The following is a 21382-nucleotide window of genomic DNA, read 5'->3' as shown; positions in this document are numbered from 1 at the left end:
CTAGGACCCCCGGGAGGTTATGATCTAAGTCACAAGTTGGTGCGGCTGTTAAGGCTCTGCTGCATAGCTAAGCCAGCCAGTGGGGAAGAAGGGAAAAGTCAACTATTAATACTGAGAACTGAGCAGCCTTCCCTAAAGGCACCCACCATCCTGGCACCCACGGGTGCCAGGGCAGCTCAAGCCCCTCTGCCCAAAGGAGAAAGACGACTGGGATTTGACCAAGAGTCCAGCGCTGTCCTGGAGAAATGCCAGAAGCCCACCCCTGAGCTGGTCCTTGGAGGGGGTGTCAGTACTTGCTGGCCCAGGCCACCTGGGGTGGGCAGTCTAGAATCAGATTCCGCATCGAGCCAGCTTTCAGTTTAGACCTTGATCTTGAAGAGCCTCTTCGTTCACTAAGAATTCACTTCAAGAGTCATACGGGGTGCTAACATAAAACACTCTGTCCTATGCCCATTTCTCTTCCAAAGCTCTCCCTTTGTGCTTGGCCTCTCAATATTAAACACACACACACAATTTTTCCTATGAAGAACCAATGGTATCTACACCTCTACCTAATGCCCACTGACCTCACAGAATCACAGGACACTCAGGGGCCTCGTCTAAACTGCTCATTCTCAGCTGATGAGCCTGAGACATGACATGAAGTCACCTGCCCAGGGTCCCATTAACAAGACAGGGCATCCCCAAGCTCTGCAGTCTAGACCGAAAGGCAAGAGACACCCCAGAACTGCAGATCCTAAAGTCCTAATCAGAATGGCTGCCAAGGTATTTCTTCTGTTTCTTCAAAGTCAATTCATTCCTTTAGGACATAAGAGCATCTGCCCTTTAGGCTTTCGGACGACAACAATGACATGAGAAAACTGTTGCTTCAAAGAATAAAAGTGCCCAGTGGGCATCTCGGGAGTGGTCATTTGAATGTTTTATTTGGATCCCTTGCACCAAGGGACGCCATGAGAGGTGCTGCACCAAACTATTAAAATGGAATGCTGCCTGACTTCTAGAAGCTTCTGATGTCCAGGCAGGACGCCGGAGGCTCTGAAGGTCCATAGATAGAGACTTCTATCCAGAGAGAGGCCATCGTACTCCAAAGTGATAAGATTAACAGTCTTATTGACCTCACTAACGAAAAGGAAAGAGCTATTTTTTCTCAGCAAATTGCAAGTTATAACATATCCTGGGGAAGAGTTCTTTCCTATCACAGCGAGTTCTTTTCATAAATCCTGAGGACTCTCCCTGCCTCTGCCCCTTTCTGTGACTGTAGTTCGTTTGGACTGGGTCCACGCGGCCTTACACTGTTGTGGGTCTTGGCAGAGATGGTTTTCACGCTGTCAGGGTCCCAGATGACCAGGTCAGCATCGGATCCCACAGCAATGCGGCCTTTCCGGGGGTAAAGGTTGAACACTTTGGCTGCATTGGTGCTGGTCACGGCCACAAACTGGTTCTCATCCATCTTCCCAGTGACCTGAGGAGGACAACACACACATGCACAACACGCACACACACAACAAAAGCAGACTAAAAAGTTGAAGGGTGGAATACTACTTAGCCATTAAAAAGGAACACACTTTTGATACACACAACAACTTGGATACTAAAGGCATTATGCTGAGTGAAAAAAAGAACCTCCAAAGGTCACGTACTGTATGATTTCATTTATATAACATGGCCAAAATAACCAAGTTATAGAGATGGACAGACCAGGGGTGAGACGGAGATTTTTCCAAGGGTTAGGGGTGGGTGTGACTATAAAGGGGCAGTAAGAGAGGGGTCTCTGTGGTGACGGAGGACATCTCTATCTTGATTGTGGTGATGGTTACATGGATCTACATATGACAAAATGGCACAGAACTATACACACGCATCACACCACTGTCAATCTCTGGGTTTGGATATCACACTCTAAGTATGTAAGATGTAACCATGGGGGAAACTGGGTGAAGGGTACACAGGACCTCTCTGTCCTATCTCTGCAAGTTCCTCTGGATCTATAATCATTTCAAAGTAAAAAGTTTTAAAAGAAATTTGAAGGGGCTGCAGGGCCTCTTCAGGAAACATCATTTGGCTTATGTCCTCTTCAAAGATACAGGCACAGACCTTGGCTCTAAGTCCAGCCAACATGGGAGTCTCAGCCGCCCGTCCCGGCAGCAAACCCTGGGTGCCAATCACACTCCCCACGTCCTTCCCCCCACCTTCTCATCTCTACCACTTGCGCCTCATGTCCCTTTAAATGCAGAATTTGAGGAGATGAATGCATTTCTCCGAGTTAGGAAACCTGCTCTAAATGCAACAGAAAAATGCGCAAAGGAAATGAGCAGGTAGTAAGAGGGAGAGAAAAATACAAATGGCCAAAAGCATACAAAAGAAATATACACTTTAGTCAGTCATTGAAGAGACTGAAAAACAATGAGACACAAAATTCACCAATCAAATCAGTGATACTTTGGGTTTTTTGCTGATAACACCAGTTCAGACCTGGTAGAAGTTAACTGGGTAATGCCACATACTGCTGGCAGCATACAAATTGGTGCAATCTTTTTGGAAGGAATTTTGACAATATATATCAAAAGCCTTAAAAATATGCACACCCCTTGACCCAGCACTACCACTTCTAGAAATTTCTCCTACAAGCATCATTAAAGATGTGTCCAAGGATGTAGCTATAAGGGTGTTCATCCCAGTAAGAAAATCAGAAACAACATAAGTGACCAACCAAAGAATTACAAATGAATTGCAGTTCAGCATTAAGATGGAATGGTCTGCTCTTAAAAACCAAGTTGTTCAAGTATGTTTAAGGATGTAGAGACTTTTTCATGCTACAGGTTTTTTAAAAGATAGGCTACAAAACAGTATGCCAGTCACACACTCACACACACACACACACACACACATACACGTGCACTCTCTCACTGGCAAAAAATGAAAGACATTTGCTAAAACGTTCATTGCAGTTGTATCTGAAATAGGGTGTCATAAGTGATTTTTATTTTCTTTCTGGAATAACGATACATAGTTTACATAATTGAAAAAATTCATTAAGAAACAGAAAACCTATTGTTATTACGTTTTAAAATATTAACAATAAAAAAACCCAAAGATCCCTTAAAGGTCAGTATATGTTCAAAGCGGGCTGAGCCCAGAGAGTCCAAAAGACCACTTTAAGGAAACTGAGTCCATTTCCACGAGTGGATTAACTAAGTCACCAGGTTGCTAAGGAAGCTTTTTCTGGACTGATCAAAAGAGTCATATTGTAAAGACTGGTTATTTCCAGTCTCTACTGGTCCACAGATGATAATGGTGACAAATACATATGGGATACTTAGGAGGAAATGACCTCTGAGGAGTGGTCTTAGATTTCCAAACCTAAGAAATATTATCACACAAGTTCCAGTTTCTAGAATTCTCTCAACTGCCATTTCCAGGCCTGCATGAGACCCAGGGCCCTCGGATGAGAAGGCAGGAGAAAGCTGAGCCCTCCCCCTGCGTGAGACCACCGCTCCTTACCACAGCCTTATCCCAGATGACGGACAACCGCTCCTCCGTGCCATTGGTGCCTTCGGGGATCAGGGTGAAGTTGTCCTTTCCTACGGCCTTCTGGGCAGTGTTGAAAGTACAGTGGGCACTGCCAGTGACCTGGAGATCTCCACTGGAAGGAAAACATACCACTGGCTTTTCTCTAATCTTTGACCTCAGATCATCCTTGAACGTACTTCTTAATGGGCCAGGCCACTGAAAGTTTTTGACTTAACTGTCTTCCCCCCTCAGGAGACAAGAAATTTGGGAAGCTATGGCCTGACACGGAAGGTTCATTCTAATGCTGTGTAGCTACGTCTAGTTTGTGAGGTATCTTACGAGTGACACTGCACCACAGTAGAACCCGTCTGCTACCTCATTCATCCCCTTTGGTTGACTTTCAAGATGGCCCTGGTTTTTACCCAGAATTGCCCCCAATAGCGTCAGGGTGACAATGCCCTGCTGCCGTCCGGCAATCCGAGTTTGGAGAACGAGGTGTCTATTTGCAAGTTTGCTTCTGCCCACCATGTAGGAACCCACCGGTCAGCTTGGTCCGAGGAAAGACCAAGAACGGAAGGTAGGAACAAGTCGCCGACACTCACCAGGACAGCAAGGAGTTCAGAAAGTCCGGAGTGGTCGGGTCGGGGCTCAGGGGCGGGGAGGTGACGAAAGCAGCAGCCTTGGCCCAGTTCTTGCTCCAGTACTGGGAGCCGTCAGTCCCCAAGCTGGCGGTGATGGGCTCGCCATACACCACGGTCCCTGACAAACAGAGGGCAGAGCTGAGCGCTGTGCAAAGAGGGGGGAAGGAAACCACCACTGCTGGGACCCACTGCCTGCCCGGCAGCATGCCCAGAGCTCTCAGCACCCCTTCAAAGAAGGGGCCCACCTGCTCTCCCAGCTGAGGAAACTCATGTTCGGCGAAGTCAAATACCCCACACCGATCCAACGAGTACTCCCTAAGACTTCATCTGTGACCCTTGCTCTTCTCTTTCTTTAATTTTTATTTTATATGGGAGTAGAGTTGATTAACAATGTTGTGTTAGTTTCAAGTGTACAGCAAAGTGATTCAGTTATACATATATCGATTCTTTTTCAGATTCTTTTCCCATGCAGGTTATTAAAGAGTATTGAGTAGAGTTCCCTGAGCTGCACAGTAGGTCCTTGTTGAGTATCTATTTTCTATACAGTAGTGTGTGTATGGTAATCCCATCCTCCTAATAATCCCTCCCCCTTACCCCTGTTCTTCTAACTCAACCCTCTCCCCCTAGGGGATCCCAAACATTTCCACCTCCTATTCTGTTGATTCGCAAATCTATTCACAATCTCCAGCTCAGACTGCATTCAAGCACCCAATCCCGAGAGCCATCTAGACTCTTATTTTGGGTGATCCAGGGCACCTCACACTTAACCTCACTGCTCACCAAAACATGCCCCCCGCTCTCCCAATGTCTCCCAGTCCTTCTCCCAGTGTCCAGCTCTGGTTAATGAGCTGAGAGAGGAAACAATATGTGACAGCAGTGGGATGAAGCATTTGAGAGCAAGTACACAACCCTCCACATCTGCCCAAGAGACAGCCTGGATCCCTGAGGGTCCCCAGATTCACAGCAGACTTTGTAAGAGTGCAGAGTAAAGGACTTTGCACAGTTACGTTACTGAGATTTCAGAGTTTGCAGAAGCCTAGCCTAATTCAGTATATTGTCAAGAAAGAATGTTGATTTCCTGATGCTTAAATCACGTCCTCTTCTCTATCCACTCATGTCCAAGCCAGAAAATTGGGAATCATTTATATCCATTGAATGCCAATGCTTTAATGCCTTAAATACATCCTTTCCTTTCCACTCTGCATACCTTCCCTTAAAATCAGGACTTCATCATTTCTCCCCAGCTCACCTCCTTCCCCACCTCTTCATCCATTCTCCATGGCACTTCCAGAGTGATCTTCCTAAAACATAATCTTCCCATGTCACTCTCTTGCATAAAATCCTCCCAAGGAGACCTTCTGACTTCAAGGATAGAAACAAACTTCTCACTGAAGCATCTCATGCCTTTCATTAGCCGGCCTCACATCAAAACTGGTCTCTTCTCTACCATCATCCAAAAACTCCACCCCGTCCTCCACTCCAATAATCCAATAATCATTCAGTTTTAAATTTTTTGATTTTTCAGACAGAGAAAGACAAATATCATATGGTATTACTCATAGGTGGAATCTAATTTTTAAAAAATGATACAAATGAACTTATTTACAAAACAGAAACAGACTCACAGATTTCAAAAACAAACTTATGGTTACCAAAGGGGAAACGTGGTGGGGAGGGACAAATTAGGAGTTCGGGATTAACATATACACACTACTATATATAAAATAGATAGGCAACAAGGACCTACTGTACAGCACAGGGAACTCTACTTAGTATTCTGTAGGAACCTTTATGGGGAAAGAATCTGAAAAAGAATGAATATATGTATATGCATAACTGAATCACTTTGCTGCATACCTGAAACTAACGCAACACTGTAAATCAACTACACGCCAATACAATTTTTAAAAAAATAATAATCAATTTTTGATTTTTCCACTTGATGGAGATACCCTTAGGAAAGTGACTCAATAAATGTGTGTTGAACTGATTGAAGGGTGAGATATTTTATTAAGTAAAGGCATCAGAGCTGGAGTTTGACCCCAGGCCAGCCTCACCACCACCGGGAATTCACCTCTTCTACCTGCTCCCACCAAGGGCTCCCCTACCCCCCAACTGTGGTCCTGCCAAGTGGGCTCTTTTCTCCAAACCCAGGGCCCTCAAGGCCAAACACTCCTCAGTCTGGAATGTGTCTCCTTTCCTCTCCGCGGCCTTTTCCAAGACTTTATCTCTTGGTAACACAGCACTACACCCACTCTGGGACAGCCGCTGCCCCGAGAGCTGGCTCCGGGAGCTGGCCCCCTACCCTGACCCCAGCCTCAGGAATTTCACAAAGGATGCTCTGTTCCGCCAGGGAGTGTTAGAGGCCCGGCAGGCAGCTCACTTGAGGAAATCGGTGACAACCCCCGAGAAAGAGGGAGGGCTCCAGAACCCAGGGGAAGCCTCCCTCTGAAGGAAGCCCCAGGAAGAGAAGGGCAATGCTCAGAATCACCTGGAAGGTCCCCAGCGTTCCTGACCTACTCAAAGCCTCCCAGGCAGGATCGGGTCGAGGAGCCGCTGGGCAGCTGCAAAACCCGCTCTAGCTCATCTCAAAGTAGTAAAACCCTGCAACAAGAAGGCCTTGGCCGCTGTCAGGTACATGTCTATGAAATGCAAATGGCTGAGCAGGCCCCAGCTCCCCCAAGGGCCACAGTTTTCGACTGGAGCGTCGGCCAGAATTGGCTGAACTGAGGGTAACTCTTCCAACCCAGCCAGGTCTGGAGGTCCCACTGGCTACTGACTGAGCATGAAGGTGAGGTCTGGGCGAGTCACTAGGAAAACAAAGGATCCGCAACCCTAAAGGTTTCCTGGCTTTGTCGACATGAAACCAATCAAGAGACAGAACTGCCTGGAGAAAAAGAGTGGCTGCCAGTCTTTGGAAATCCTTGGACGAGCATCAGAAGTTTCCTGATCTTCCCGGTAACTCGATATTCCGCATCCTCTCCCTGGATCTGCACTTCAGTCCTGCCTTTGGAAACTTGAGTACAAGGAGGGGCTGGTTCCTGGAATGTGTCCTGAATCCTACAAGTGTGAGTGCCCTTGACCTCGGCCTTCATCTCACTCTGCAAAATACAACTCAGATTGGGCTGGAGGAGCTGGTAGAGGAGACAGGGCCCATCCCCTCCATGCACCGGCCCACGCACCTCGCCACAAGGGAATGAACTCGGCCTTCAGCCTATGCAAAACCCAGAAATGGGTCAGAATTCAAGGTCATTGCTGACCAGACCTGCCTCCTTAGACCAAGGCTGAGCCAGGACTCCTGGGCCGGGGTCAAGCAAAGATGTGGGCACTTAGAGAAGGAGAAAGGCATCTTTCTTTTTTTTTAAATTGGAGTATAGCTGCTTCACAACGTTGTTATTCTCTGCTGTACAACGAAGTGACTCAGCTATATGTATACCTATATCCCCTCCCTCCTGGACCTCCCTGTCACTCCCCACCTCACCGAGCTGAGCTCCCTGTGCTATACAGCAGGTTCCCACTAGCTATCTGTTTTACACATGGTAGTGTATATATGTCAATCCCAATCTCCCAATTCTTCCCACCCTCCCCTTCCCCCTTGTGTCCACATGTCCATTCTCTACGTCTGCGTCTCTATTCCTGCCCTGCAAATAGGTTCATCTGTACCATTTTTCTAGATTCCACATATATGCGTTAATATACGATATTTGTTTTTCTCTTTCTGACTTACTAGAGTCTGTCATACAGAGTGAAGTAAGTCAGGGAGAAAGCCATCTTTGCAGCTCATTCCTGCTTTGCCCTGTTCAGGGATTCAGAGGTCCTTGCTGTCTTTTGGGTTTTCTTCTCTTCAACCCCCAAAGGCAGGGCAGGAGTTACATCGTCCTGAGGAGGCCTCCACCTCCGCCCATTTTATAAACACTGTACCTGAGACAGCCATGAAGGGGCTTCTGGACCTCAGTCAGGCCGCAGACACCACTGCACTGCATGCCGGAAATAATTACCACTAATAATAATAAACCACCAAACAGGCTTCACTGGCCTTTCTGCCCTCCTCCAAACACACTGCTGATGTTTTCTTGGTGGCAGTTAGCCTTCACGCTCTCCTTCTGCGGGGAAAGTCTAAACTGAAGGCTGTGATCCCAGGCCAGCCTTTGGCAGGCTCCCTAGGATGGCTGGGAACAGCAGGGCTGGGGGTGGTGTTTATTTACAACGGGACTGAGTGCATTCATAAAGAATAAAGGAAGGCTGGGGGTTAGATATGTTTGACAGCTTCCATCCGGACGGTTAGTCATTTCCCATGAACGAGAAGCAAGAGGACAAATCCAGAGCAGAAACAACGGAAAATCGTGTGTGTGTGTGTGTGTGTGTGTGTGTGTGTGTGCGCACACGTGTATGTATTTCAAAACACAGCCACAAAAGCACAGTGAAAAACTACACAAACACTGGGACTTCCCTGGCGGGTCCAGTGGTTAAGACTCTGCGCTTCCACTGCAGGGGGCGCTGGGTTCAATCCCTGGTCAGGGAACTAAGATCCCGCGTGCCCCTTGGCACGGCCAAAAAAAAAAAAACTACACAAATACACACACACACCACTCTCCCTCTCCTCTCAGAGACCCCAGGCCAGAACTCAACACCCCGGCACCTGTCCATGGAGAACCCTGTCAGATTTTGGTATTAAGAGTGGTTCTAAAGGAACAGACTCTTAAAGTTTTCTGAATTGGCTCTGGGGTTTCTGAAATTGGCTCTCTAATCTGATGCGACTTAAAGCACTAACGACTCCACTCCCAGTAGTTAAGAGAGCACTGATAGTACATGGCGTGATGGGGCAAAAGAAATACACAAAACACCACAGCAGGTACTTAAAACAGGCAAAGTTCTGGGTAACTGTGTATTTGACACCTTAGAACATTTTTGTCAAATCGAGTATAACAAGATTAGCTGGTTGTTCCTAATTGCACTGGACAAAGTGAGAAAAGACAAGGATGACTCAGGGATTCAAATTCCCAGCTCAAGGGTCCCATAAATGACCCAAAAGTTTCTACATCTGCCCCAAAAGAGATCGTCATCTCCAGTAGCCTCAGAGCTAAACCAGCTGAAAACTGAACCCAGAGTCTCACCCTGCAAGTGGCTGAATTGAATTCCCAACTTGCAAGCATCTGCCATTAAGGTGAGGGCATTCCGCTGCAATGCCAAAGCTTCCGAGTCTCCAGCCTGCCAGCCCACCCTGCAGACTCCAGACGTGCCAGTGCCCATATCACATGAGCCAATTCCTTAAAATGTGTGTGTGTGTTTGTGTGTGTGTGTGTGTGTGTGTGAGAGAGAGAGAGAGAAAGAGAGAGAGAGTGAGAGAGAGAGGGAGAGAGAGATCGGTTGTGTTTCTCCAGAGCCCTGACCAACACAGATCTTGGTGAGATTTTATAACATTCACAGCCCAACCCATGGGCCACTCTCTGGGTTCAAGATTACTAGGTTGTGCATTAACTTAATACGAAGGAATCGTCCCCAGGTTGGGTCAGTCCTCACGGGGCCCGTGACCATGTGCTTCTCATTACACCGCCACCATTCCTACTGACCCGCAGGACATAGGAAGTCTCGTCTCATGTTTGGGTTGTGAATGTTTCTGCATCTGGGTTCCGGGGGTGGGGAGGGGGGAGGGGGGGGAGGGGTGTGCACCGGATGAGGTCATTGGGCACTGCCTACGCGCCACCACTCACACTCGGAAAGCATCAGCGCCATGCTCGACCCCTCACGTGGACAAAATGCAGTTGGAGGGTGCCTGTTCGCGAGAAATCCCGACACTGGATCCTCAGTGGAGAGAGAGCCGGCCCGGAGCCTGGAACTAAGGGTTCTATTTCCCACGGGCTGGATGACCTGGGGCAAGATAGTCAATTTCCGCATTGCAGTTTCCTTTCCGTGACATGAGCCTATTTATTACATCGACCTGTGTCTAAGTTCTTTTGAAGAGTGAAAACTGCCCAAGGTATCGTGGTGCTGGCTGTGTCTTCATTTCCTTATCTGCAGAGTGGGGTTGGTGACACGCTGTCCTGTGGAAGGACACAGAATGAAGGAAGCAGCATGGGCAAGGCAGCCCCGTGGAAACAGTCCTCACTGACGCTCTGTCTCACACCTTCACTTACCTAAACACCTCCTGTCTTGGATTTAGGACCTGCAGGTCTCTGGGTGGGAGGCACACGGAGACCAGTGAGGGGAGATGCTACTGCGCCAGCCATTGATGGGATTCTGGTTTCTCAACAGCTCACATTCGCAGAGAGACGTTGAGTCGTTTTACGCAGCCTGACCCCTCTAAGACCGGGTAGGGGGCTGCAGTGCGTGTCTGTGAACAGTGGCGCCTTCCCCTGTGCTCTCACCATACTTGGCTCGCGCCTCTTTGATAAACTATTTCCCATGTGACCGTCTGCTCCTGCACCCTCCCACTGCCAGTAAAGGAGCTAACAGGGCTGGGACCATTTCTCACCTCCAGCTCAAATGCCTTAAGTATCACATAGTAAAAGTTCGTGGAATAAATAAGGGAACTCTCTATCTTACAGAGGAAGAAAAGGAGCCACAGCATGTTGGCAGTGTCCTGCCATACCTGCCTCCAGGGTCCAGAAGAAGCCACCTGAAGCTGAAAAACAATCCTCAGCAGAAAATCCTTGCCCCAGGTCAGAGGCATCTTTGCTCTGCTTTTCTAACAAGCCCAAAGTTAAACCAGCCCTTCACTCTTTAATCATCATAGTAGTAGGTACCGTTATTACATAGCCCTTACGTGCATTATCTCATTTAAGCATCATCCTTTTGCCTTTGTCACCACTACTATCCTCCCCTACAGATTGAAAATGAGACCTAGAGGTGGTAAGTCACCTGCCCACCATCACTTGCTAGTGTCTCGTGGAGCTGGGATTTGATCCAGGACAGGATACTGATCCCAGAGCCCTAACGCTCTATACAGCTTTATGTTGTTTTTCTTCTTGGTCACTGGGGAAATCCTTGCTTCAATATTATCCATGACTCTGTTGGGTGTCAGACTCCAGTTTCTACCCAGTTTGTTGAGGAACTAAACCCCAGCAGATACCGAGAAGGAGATGGTCACAGCATTTCCCATATTAAAATAATCTCAAAGCATGAAGGTGAGTCAAACATTAATGCAGACCTTCATGGCCCGAGGTCAGATGCCGACGATCAAAGCCCAATTCCACCATTCACCAGCTCTGAGCTTCAGTTTACTCAGCTGCAAAGTAAAACAAAGTGCAGAAATTCCTGCCCCGGCCACCTCCCAAAGTTGTTATGAAGTTCCAACAAGATGGAAAGAACCTAAGCGCCTACAAGCAGGTGAGGATTTCTCCTTCTTGCTCATTAGCACCCAGATGCACTGGAAATTCCTTTCTGGCAGCTCAAGTTCATCTAAAGCAAAGGCTTTCAAGGGCTACAGGGCCACTGTCTGAGTGCAAGAGCCGCCCTGGGAACCACAAAGCAGGCACAGTTGGACTCACACCCCAAAGGTTCTAAATGAATAGACTGAAGTGGTCCCTTCTTGGTGCTCAGCCCCCAGTACACACATAGGGTCTAAGTCATAAAGACAACAGAGGGACATCCTGGGGCGCTGAGTCGCAGGTATCTGAGAGGGCCTGGACTCCAGCTCTGCATCTTCAACTGGGAAAACTGAGACACAGAAAGGTGAAGGAGCCGCAGCACTGCCGGCAGGGAGGCCTGGAGCCCAGAGCTCCCTCTGCAGCCCCCGAGCAGGGCCAGTGCCACCTGCCCCAGAACCGAGACACCTCCATCTTGAAATTCAGACAAGTGAGAATCCGAATTGGAAAACATGGCCTCGGTGTTTAAATTCTGCTGAATTGAATGTTGAATTATATTAAAACTATATTAAAATGTTCGCTTAACTTTCTGTCTCTTATTTTCATCTGGGTATGGTACGGTTACTAAGATAAGCTGCCCCCAACTTCCCCTTTGCACACGTCGAGCCAGCTGTCCACTCCACCCCGCTACATGGAAGCAGCGATTCTGTGATTAGCGCTGGGTGATGAGGCTGATTCCCGTATTGCAAATGTGTGCCTGGGTGATAAAGGGCCCAGGTGAGGGAGGGTCACCGGCAGTAATCATCCACATGTCTCCTAGAAACAACTCAGAGCTGATTCTAAGTGAATGTTCCATTTCAAAAAGGCAGTTCCTAATAGCTGCCAGGAGAGGGCAGGTTTCCAAAAAACTGGTAACGCAGCAACCATTTCACGAAGAGCCTAAGGACAAAGGCCCCAGGGGAGCTGCAAAGAACAGGGGCTAGGAATTCATTGCTGGGTCCATCTAGAGGCTATCAGCTCCTGGGAGAGGCTGACTCAGTGGTCATTGAGCAATTTGTTCTAAGTCTTGCACCAACTCGCCCACCAGTGAAAAAATCCGGATCCGTGTGGATCACATCCCACAGAGAACCAGAAACAAACCAGAGAGGTCAGACTGCTCCCTTGCTGACAGAGAAAGAAAGACACATGGAGAGAGATAAAGGAATCGAAAAAGAATGAGGGGTCGCGGGGAGGGAGAGAGAGACACCAAGAAAGTGGTACAGAGACCAGGAGAAAGCTAGAAGAAAGTCAAGAGAGAAATGGAGACACCGAGCTGGAGAAAGGCAAAGAGGCAATCGGGTTGGGAAATAAAACGGGGAGAGAGGGAGGAAGGAAGAAAGGAGGGAGGGAGGGAGGGAGGACTCTTCTATGACACTCATGTTCTGATCCAGCCAAGATCCACCCCAAGTCCACTAAACAGGATCAGGCTTTCTTTCTGTAAGTGGAGCTACACGCCCAAGCACAGACCACGTGGTGTGATTACCCGTACTCACAGTCAAAGGCAGGTTCAGTAGGGCTGTGCTGCATTCATAATGGATAAGGGGCTCACAGCACATCTTCTGGAAGCAGCACTTAGTAAATTAGTTTCCAAGAACCTTCCCGCTGGAACAGAGGACCAGCCTCAGCCCAGAATATATCGCTATAATCTACAGAGAGTAACTCCAGCACAAGGAGAACAGGACACAAGGGCGGCCAGGGCAAAATCCCCATCCTACGCCCCCATGAGACTCTCTCACACACCCCAGCGGAAATCACTACCAGCCACGGAGGGGAACGGTATTTAGCAATAGAACGTTCCCCAGGATTCTGTGGCACATGGACTGACGTCATCTGTGTATGTGTCTGGTCCATTTAGACTGCACCAAATTAACTCCAACTTCTCTACAGAAGTGGGGGCAGGAGGCAAGTGTGCCCGTCCACCCACCCTGCGCTGTGCGCGGCTTTAAATAGATACCAACACGGCCGCGGCCCCGGAACACAAGCAAGAAACTGGAGCTCCCCGCCGTGCCCAGCTGTAATTAGGTTAATGCTGGAACGTGAGGAGAGCAGAGCGACCCACTTGGCAGGAGGGGTTGGAAAAGCAGCCCTCCCCCTCCCCCCTCCCCTCTGGAACCTGCGCGCAGTCAGACCGCAGGCGGCACTTACCCTTTTTCCGGGCCTGGGCGATGACTTCCGCAGCGCTCTTGCTCATCACCTTGGTGACGTACAGGGGGCAGTTGGTCTGGTTGGCTATGGTGATGGAGCGGTTCACGGCTTCAGCTTCGACCTGCAGTAGGGCACCCAAGCGTGAGAACTGTACCCACACTCAGTCTGTTCCCTGAGCCCGTCTCTACCCTCCCCCCACCAGGAGAGGCCACGGTGAACCAGAGACCACTGTGTCCTCAGGGCTCTACCCTGAGGGGCACTGCAGGCAGGGGACGTGACTTGCCCAGTGTCACTCAATACTGATTGGCTGAAAGGACGGGGCAATTCCTTCCCGGCCCTTGTGGATGGTTCTAAGCGTGGTCAGCATCAGCCGGGGGTCTGTAAGACATGCAGATTCTCAGGTGCCTCGGGCCCTTCCCCAGACCCACAGGATCAGTAACTCTGGGGGTGGGGACCCAGAAATGTGGCTCTTATGGACCCCAGGTGATATTTACACTTGCTAATGTTTGAGAACCGCCATGCTTGGAAACTAATGGCTCCCAGTTTGGTGCATTCACTCCAGGGGCATGGTCTCCAGTCAAAACACTCAGCGATGGAATTTCTGAGCTGGGCTTCTGTCCCACGCCCACAAATGAAGCCAGCATCACCCAAGAAACAATGCGACCTCACAGGGCTCTGGGAACAGAGCAGGCAGATTTGTTTAAACCAAAGGTCCCTCTGTATAGGCAAACCGATCATCACCAGCCACAGACTGGTACACCCTTCAGCACAAGATGGGAGGGCTGCTCTAACCAGTAACCTGATTCTTTAAACCTGATGCTTCAGTGAATGATGTCCCAAAGACCCCAAGGGATTACTGCTAAATACCTGATCAGGTGAGACTAGTTCTTAGACCGTTATATCGTACAGGGGAATCAGCAGTGTGTGCTTAGCATGAGAAGCTGAAGGAGCAAGTGAGACGATGTAACAGAGGACCTCAGAAAGCCTTTTGCTCCCTCCCGAATCCTGGCAAAAAGGCTGGCTTCAGCTCTTCCAGGCAAGGGACTGGGTCTTCCTTGGTTTTTTGCATCCTCCAGGCAGTTCTCCCGGGGTAGCACCTGGTACCCAGCAGGTGCTCAAAAATGTTTACTGAGCAAATAAGTGACTTCATTTTGGGTTAATGGTTAAAGCTAGGCTGTTCCATAAAGAGCTGCTACTTTTCATAAAAAATGACCAAAGCTCTGGACTGAATCATCTTAGCTAACCAGTCTCTACGGCAGCTCGGCCAAGAGCTGAAGTTCTGCAACTGCGCTAAGGGGTGATCTAATTTAATATACGAGGACATGTTTCACATTTGGTCTCTTGGGCTTCAGCTATGTGAAGAGAGATGTCTCGAGACCCAAAGGCAAACCAAACAGCTCTTGAAAAAGCTCATTAAACATCCAAGTGTTTTTAATTCCTGGCATAGCTGAACAATCAGCCTCCCCTCTCCTGGGCTCCAGTTGCAACACAAGGGCCTCTAGCCCAGGCAGCACAGAGGAGGGACGTCTTGCATCTCCGCGGTCACCATAAAAGTCCACAGGGTGAAATGCAAACAGGACGCCACTAGAAGCTGCATGGGTTCCAGGGGTTCAGGCGACTGCCCAAATTCACTGTCCCAACCCAGACTCTTCTGAAAGCGAACAGAGGCGCTATTCATAACTTCACGGGGCGACGGGTTTGGACCAGGACTGCCCCGGGTGAACCAGAATGCACAGTCATGCTGATTAGGCAGTAAATGGAGCAGAAGTGCCCGTTCTAGGGGGCCCTACCCTGGGGCACTGGCTTCTGTGAAGACTGGTTTGGTGGGAGAATCTGGGTCCCAGGGCCCTGTCTGGATTGGCTCATCCGCTGGAAGGTGAGCTCTGAGCCCTCCCCACCCCCTAGTCGGACAACAGGCCTGCAGTGAGGGCAGAGGCTCTAAGGTCACCTCGCGGAGAGAGAAGGTCATGTAATCCCCACGTCTCCACCTTTCACCCAGAACCATGGAAGGATCCACGTGTACCATTCTGGTGTACATGTATGTGTATGCCTCTGATATTAAACATAAACCGTCTTATGTTAAACATAAACACACAGGGCTTCCCTGGTGGCACAGTGGTTAAGAATCCGCCTGCCAATGCAGGGGACATGGGTTCGAGCCCTGGTCCGGGAAGATCCCACATGCCTTGGAGCAACTAAGCCCGTGCACCACAACTACTGAGCCTGCGTGCTGCAACTACTGAAGCCCGTGCGCCTAGAGCCCGTGCTCTGCAACAAGAGAAGCCACCGCAATGAGAAGCCCACGCACCACAACGAAGAGTAGCCCCCGCTCTCCGCAACTAGAGAAAGCCTGCGCGCAGCAACGAAGACCCAGTGCAGCCAAAAATAAACAAATTAAATTTTAAAAAAATAAAAATAAAAAATAAACACACAGTGAACTCTGGCTTCAATATTATGACAACAGTATTACAGTTTAAAAATAAAATTTTGTAATTGTCTCCTTACAGAGCTGTCAGGGATTTAGGGGGTCACCTAAGCCCTGGTTTCTGATTTTAAAGATGAGCCATCCCAAGGTCCAGGGAGCAAAGCAACCTGTACAGGCACGCACAGAAGTGTCAGTACACAACACTCCCCTTGCGGCCCAGGCCCCCAGCTGTCTGCATACCCCAGTCATCCCATACCTCAAGGCCCGGTTAGGAGGTTCCCTCCCCCATCAAGAATTCTGTCACCCTTACCTCCGGTGCCCACTCTCCTCCCAGACACCAGTCTTGTGTGTGTGTGTGTGTGTGTGTGTTCTGTTTGTTTGTTTTGTGCCACACCACATGGCTTGTGGGATCTCAGTTCCCCGACCAGGGACTGAACCCAGGCCACAGCAGTGAAGCCAGGAATCCTAACCACTGGGCCACCAGGGAACTCCCCAGACACCTGTCTTACAGCTGTAACTGGCTCCGAACCCCATCATATGCCACGCCCCTACTTAACTTTGCATCTCCCCCTTCCTCCCCAGCTTGTCTGGAATCCCTCTCAGAAGGGCCCACTTTCTCATCCACCTCGATGCCCCCCACAGGCTTCCATCATAACACGTGCTTGGGTACCACTGACGGACAGGAGGTTTCTAGATTTCCACATCCCCTATCGTCTCCCTTTCAATCTTCTCAGCTGAAAACTGGGGGAAATCCGACTGGCAATCTCACACGGTTGGGTTGGAAAGGGCAGCAGAAAGAAGAACGGGTTTTGTGTGGTTCAAGCACAAGTTAACCATCATGATGCTGGCGATATGGATCGTAAAACCAGGAAGGAATTACATTTTTGGATGTTCTTAACTGTTTCTTGTGCACTGGCAATATCTCCTTACCGGACTCGAAAGCTCAGTTCCTTCAGAATGCATCCATGTTTTATCCTCTTTATCTCTTACAGAGGGTTTAACACACTGTTAACAGATCCCTGGCGATGAACTAAAAAACCACCCCCAGCAGCCAAGGGAGAAGGGGGCAGCTGGTGCCTGGCCGCTCACAGGGCTGACCTAGAAGTGCACCTGCTCAGGGGAAGCACCGCATGCTGTGCCCGGCCTAGAGTCGGTGCCTCTGAATCAACTGAGAGGCAGGTGACCGTGGAAAGCAGACAGAAGAGAAAGTCCCCCAAGCAGCCTCTCGTGAGACCACAGGACCCTCCCAAGGAGCCAGAAGCTCCCCGTGTTGGAGCGTTGCCGCTCTGCCAGCCCCTAAAGGAGCCTTCCCAACCTACAGCTGGGGATTCTGAGGTTCGCAGTGCAACAGCGGCTACAAGAGAAGTCTCCCGGGCCTCAATGTGGAAAACCAGGTTTGATGTTTGTGGTCAAAATAGCAACCAGGACCCCTCTCTTCTGATAGCTTTGGCCTGTTCAGTAAACCCAGGGCGGGCTTGCTTTCTATTTGGGGTTTGCACGGACCTGGGGATGCAAAGCAGACGGTGGGAGAGACGGAAGCAAGGCCCCGGGAAGGCTCTGAAATGGAAACAAGCGCGCGGCTCTCACGAGGAGCCCCGGGTATCAGGAAGAGGGGCGTTTGCTTTTCTCAGAGGACAATATCCTCTTCCTCTTCTCAGCTGATCCGGCCCAGCCCCCGGATGAGGCGAGAGTCCACTTTCCAATGCAGGCCAGCCCCAGGTGTCGCCACCTGGTTACACAGGCCCGCTGGCTTCCCACTGAGCTTGGGCTCCGGGGTGTGTGTGTGTACACACTGAGGGGGTCGGGAGGGCAGGCAGGATACTGCTTGCACTTTCTAGCTCTCTGATGCTGAACTTCACACCCCAGTGATTTCTTTCCACGAGAGACACACTTCACCGCAGGACACCTCCGGGCGGCACCACACACAGGCAGCAGAATGGAATGGGTCCCCTGGATCCAGCCGTGCAATGGACTGAATGGCAGCCCCTGGAGTTGTGCGAAGGAGGCTGTGTTGCGTTGCCCTCACAGGACGCTCTAAAGCTAAAATGTGGGCTGTTATGCACAGTGTCTGGCACCTCTGGGTACTCAGGAAATGCTAGCTCCCGGTGGGGCTTACAAGGAAAAGAAGGAAGAGGCATCCCTCTGCCCCTCCTGGAGACCTTGCAGCTCCAAGGCCTGATCCCAAATCTGTTTCAAGACTGAACGCAGGGCCAACCACCTCCAAGGAGGATGGGTCTGGGGACCGTCATGCCTGCGCCGCCCTTCCCACTCCCACAGCTTTATCCAGGGAGATGCGGTTAAAATGATCACCGAGGCCAGCCTTGAAGGGGAAACAAAGGCACAGAAAGGAATCTTCGGAGTATCTGTGCAAGTGAGATGGTGTCTGCACGTGTGCGTGTACATGTATGTGCATGTGTGTGAATGTGCACACACATTGTGTGTTTGTGTGTACACGTGTGCGTGAGTGTGCACGTGTGTACATGTGTGCACTTGTGTGTGTGCACCCTTGTGTATAAAACCAGCCTCAGGTATTTTTAGCGTCGGCTACTGGGACTGTCTGCCTCTCCCGCGACCTGCATCCCCAAATCACTGCCCTCCAGCCACGGTCACAGCCTGGGGCTCCCCGCAGCCAACAACACAGGGGCCTAAAGGGGTCACTTCAGCCTCCTGCACCCTCGCGCCAGCTCCAGTTCAGCTCTTCCGCGCGCGCGCGGGAAGGCTGGTGATTGTGAAAGACCTGCATCCCAGGGCCTGGAGAGGGACCACACAACAGTGAAAATGTAACAGCTTCCATCCTTTCATCTGAGACAAATGACCCCAGGGCCTCAGATGGTAATGAAGGTGCCCTGGTGTGCATGTGCATGTGTGTGACTGTGTGTCTGTGGCTCTGTGTATGTATCTGTGTGCCTCTGTGTGTATGTCTGTGTGTATCTGTAACATGCATGTCTCTGTGTGCGTGTCTGTGTGTCTGTGACTCTGTGTATCTGCGCATATGTCTGTGTCTGTGACTCTGTGTATGTATCTGTGTGTGTGTCTATGTGCTCACACGCAGTAAAAGGGCAGAACAAGGAACTGTAAGCCCTCAGTGTGTGCAAGACATTCTAAGTGGCTTCTACCTTTGCTTTTTTCTGCCTCCTTCCTACATTCTTTCTCCTCTTCCAGCCTCATCCCTCCCTCCCCCAAAGCCTAGGGAAAAGGCTGGGGAGACAAGCCACCTCACCCGACCCAGGCAGCCCATTGATGGCTCCTTCAATGCCACACCTTCAGAATCCATTTTCTTCTGGGGGGAGCAGAGCCCACGGGGCCTAACGTGACCCCTTCCCAGACTCAGAGGGGACGTCCTGGCCCTAAAGTTCTGCGATTTGGGGGCCCTGGTCCCATCCGTACCCCTCTCACCCAGCATCTCCCTCCACCTGTTTCCAGGAGGAAAAATCCTAATTTTAAGTCACCATCCACTCCCGCGATGATTTTATCTGCCTTCTCTGCCTGTCTCTTTTCCTGGAAGGACAAAATCTATTCATTTCCATGAGACCCCCAGCATCCTCTGCTCAGAGCTGCCAAGTCCTCCAACGCCTGACCTTGAGCCTTTCATTAAAGAGCCAACTCCTGAAAAGTATTCAGAGGCCACAGATTCTAATTTAGAAAAACAGCTTCTCTGCCACATAAGATGTGAGCACCCCCTTCTCACTCACAAGCCTCGCCACCCAGGACCGTGACTTTCAACGTCGGGGCCAGCAAGAAGCCTGCTCTGAATCTTCCCTCCTGGATTTTGAAAGATTCTGTCTACCACACTCTGCTGATTATGTTATACCCTGTGCAGACTTATCACGGAAAACCTTACAGTCCCCCTTCTGCTTTCTAGACACTTAGAAGAGCTTTTATGGTAAGATTTTGGAGGCCCTGGCTTATGCACCACAAAACCCCAACTGCTAGACGCTAATAAAAAGCTGTTTGTGTCTGTCTACCCAAGAAAGGGCTTGAAGAATTAGAGACAGAAAGAGGAGTCTTTAGACTAAACAAGCCATACTGCTTTACCCCACAGCACAGTCTAACCCCTCACTTCGCCTGTGTAGACACTTCTCAGTGGGTGATGTGACTTTCTCAGAGGGACCAAAATCAGCACCCGAGAAGGCCCACTCTCAACAGGCAGGAAGTGGGCTCTCTGTGGCTCTGGTGGCGCCCGCCCCAGAACACGGATCCATGCATTCCGTTCAACAGGCGCTCACCTCCTCGGGCCGGCTCAGCACATGTCCCTCGGGGCCCGTGATGCCCAGATCCAGGATCCTCTGTTGTTCCTGCAATGTTTAAAGAAAAGCAGGCTTTCAGGGGGAGCTGGATCCCAGATGGCTCCGACTGCTGAGACGTGGGTAAAAATTACTCGGGCAAGACAGCAAAATGGCACGCTGACCACTGAGCCCTCATCCCAAGACCCCATGAAGAGAGGGCACGGTACCCGGCTCTCAGTGCTGCCCGAGCTACGACAGATCGGTTACAGCCTCCCAAGTATGTACAGCTGTCCCCTGGGATGCCGAAAGCCAATGTGTCCCCAGCCCTGGGCTACAGAGTAAAATATCTATACGTGGACTTCCACAGGCAGCCGCGTCACAGCGCTGAGAGGAAGGACTTCTCTGTGGAAAGGCTACACGTCCTCCAGAAGATGCCGAGGGGCAGGTGCATCCCCAGCATTCACGAGGCTGTCAGCGAGGCTGTTTGCACGGTCCCGCTGGGTCACTCCGCTGTTCCCCACTGGAGCTGAGCTATGGAAGCCGCTCCGCTCTCGAGCCTGCCTCTCACCCTGTGGGTCACATCGAAGTGATGAAGAGAAAGCACATACCTCTGCAATGATGTCGCCGTTTTCCGCGTGGACTTGGGCAATCGCTCCAATGTCCCGGATCACGCTCAGGACTTCATAGATCTGAGAGAGGGAGGGGGTGGGATCAGAGACAGGGACCTCTGCCTTCCTGGTCACAAGTACAACCACCGCCCTGACAGCCACAGGGACCAGCACCGGGACCCCTCGCTGCTTCTATTAAGGCCGGCTTTTCTGACACGCCCGAGGGCAGTGTTTCCGGCCACAAGTGGCAGAGCAGGACCTCTCGGTAATTAATTAACAGAGGCAGCGTAACCTAAAAGGGCTTGAATTAGGAGAAGCTCTTGGGTGACACCTTCTCTGCACCAGGTTTACTGAAGAGGGTCGGGGAACACCTCTCGGTCACACTGGTCCACGGCAGGTGGCTGATTCCAGAGCCTGGTGGAACACCTGTCCCGGGGGACCAGGGCACTGGGTTCGTACCCTCCCTAAAGGGAGTTACATCAGG

The 21382-nt window shown here is 50.3% G+C and overlaps 1 protein-coding gene across 2 annotated transcripts in view; it reads right to left on the bottom strand.

The window, feature by feature from the left end:
* The window catches only part of DPYSL2 (dihydropyrimidinase like 2), a 112792-nt gene that overhangs the window by 8913 nt on the left and 82497 nt on the right, over window positions 1-21382 (bottom strand). For both annotated transcript variants that reach the window (XM_068553683.1, XM_068553684.1), the window contains exons 6-11: window positions 20899-20979; window positions 20291-20359; window positions 13640-13760; window positions 4113-4269; window positions 3502-3643; window positions 1292-1462 (exon numbers count right to left, since the gene is read on the bottom strand). In XM_068553683.1, coding sequence (XP_068409784.1) covers window positions 1292-1462; window positions 3502-3643; window positions 4113-4269; window positions 13640-13760; window positions 20291-20359; window positions 20899-20979 — 741 coding nt within the window. The remainder of the gene's footprint in view (window positions 1-1291; window positions 1463-3501; window positions 3644-4112; window positions 4270-13639; window positions 13761-20290; window positions 20360-20898; window positions 20980-21382) is intronic.

The sequence above is a fragment of the Eschrichtius robustus genome, chromosome 10, assembly GCF_028021215.1.
Source record: "Eschrichtius robustus isolate mEscRob2 chromosome 10, mEscRob2.pri, whole genome shotgun sequence".
In the NCBI taxonomy this organism is placed as follows: Eukaryota; Metazoa; Chordata; class Mammalia; order Artiodactyla; family Eschrichtiidae; genus Eschrichtius; species Eschrichtius robustus.
This window is presented reverse-complemented; position numbering and strand designations above follow the sequence as displayed.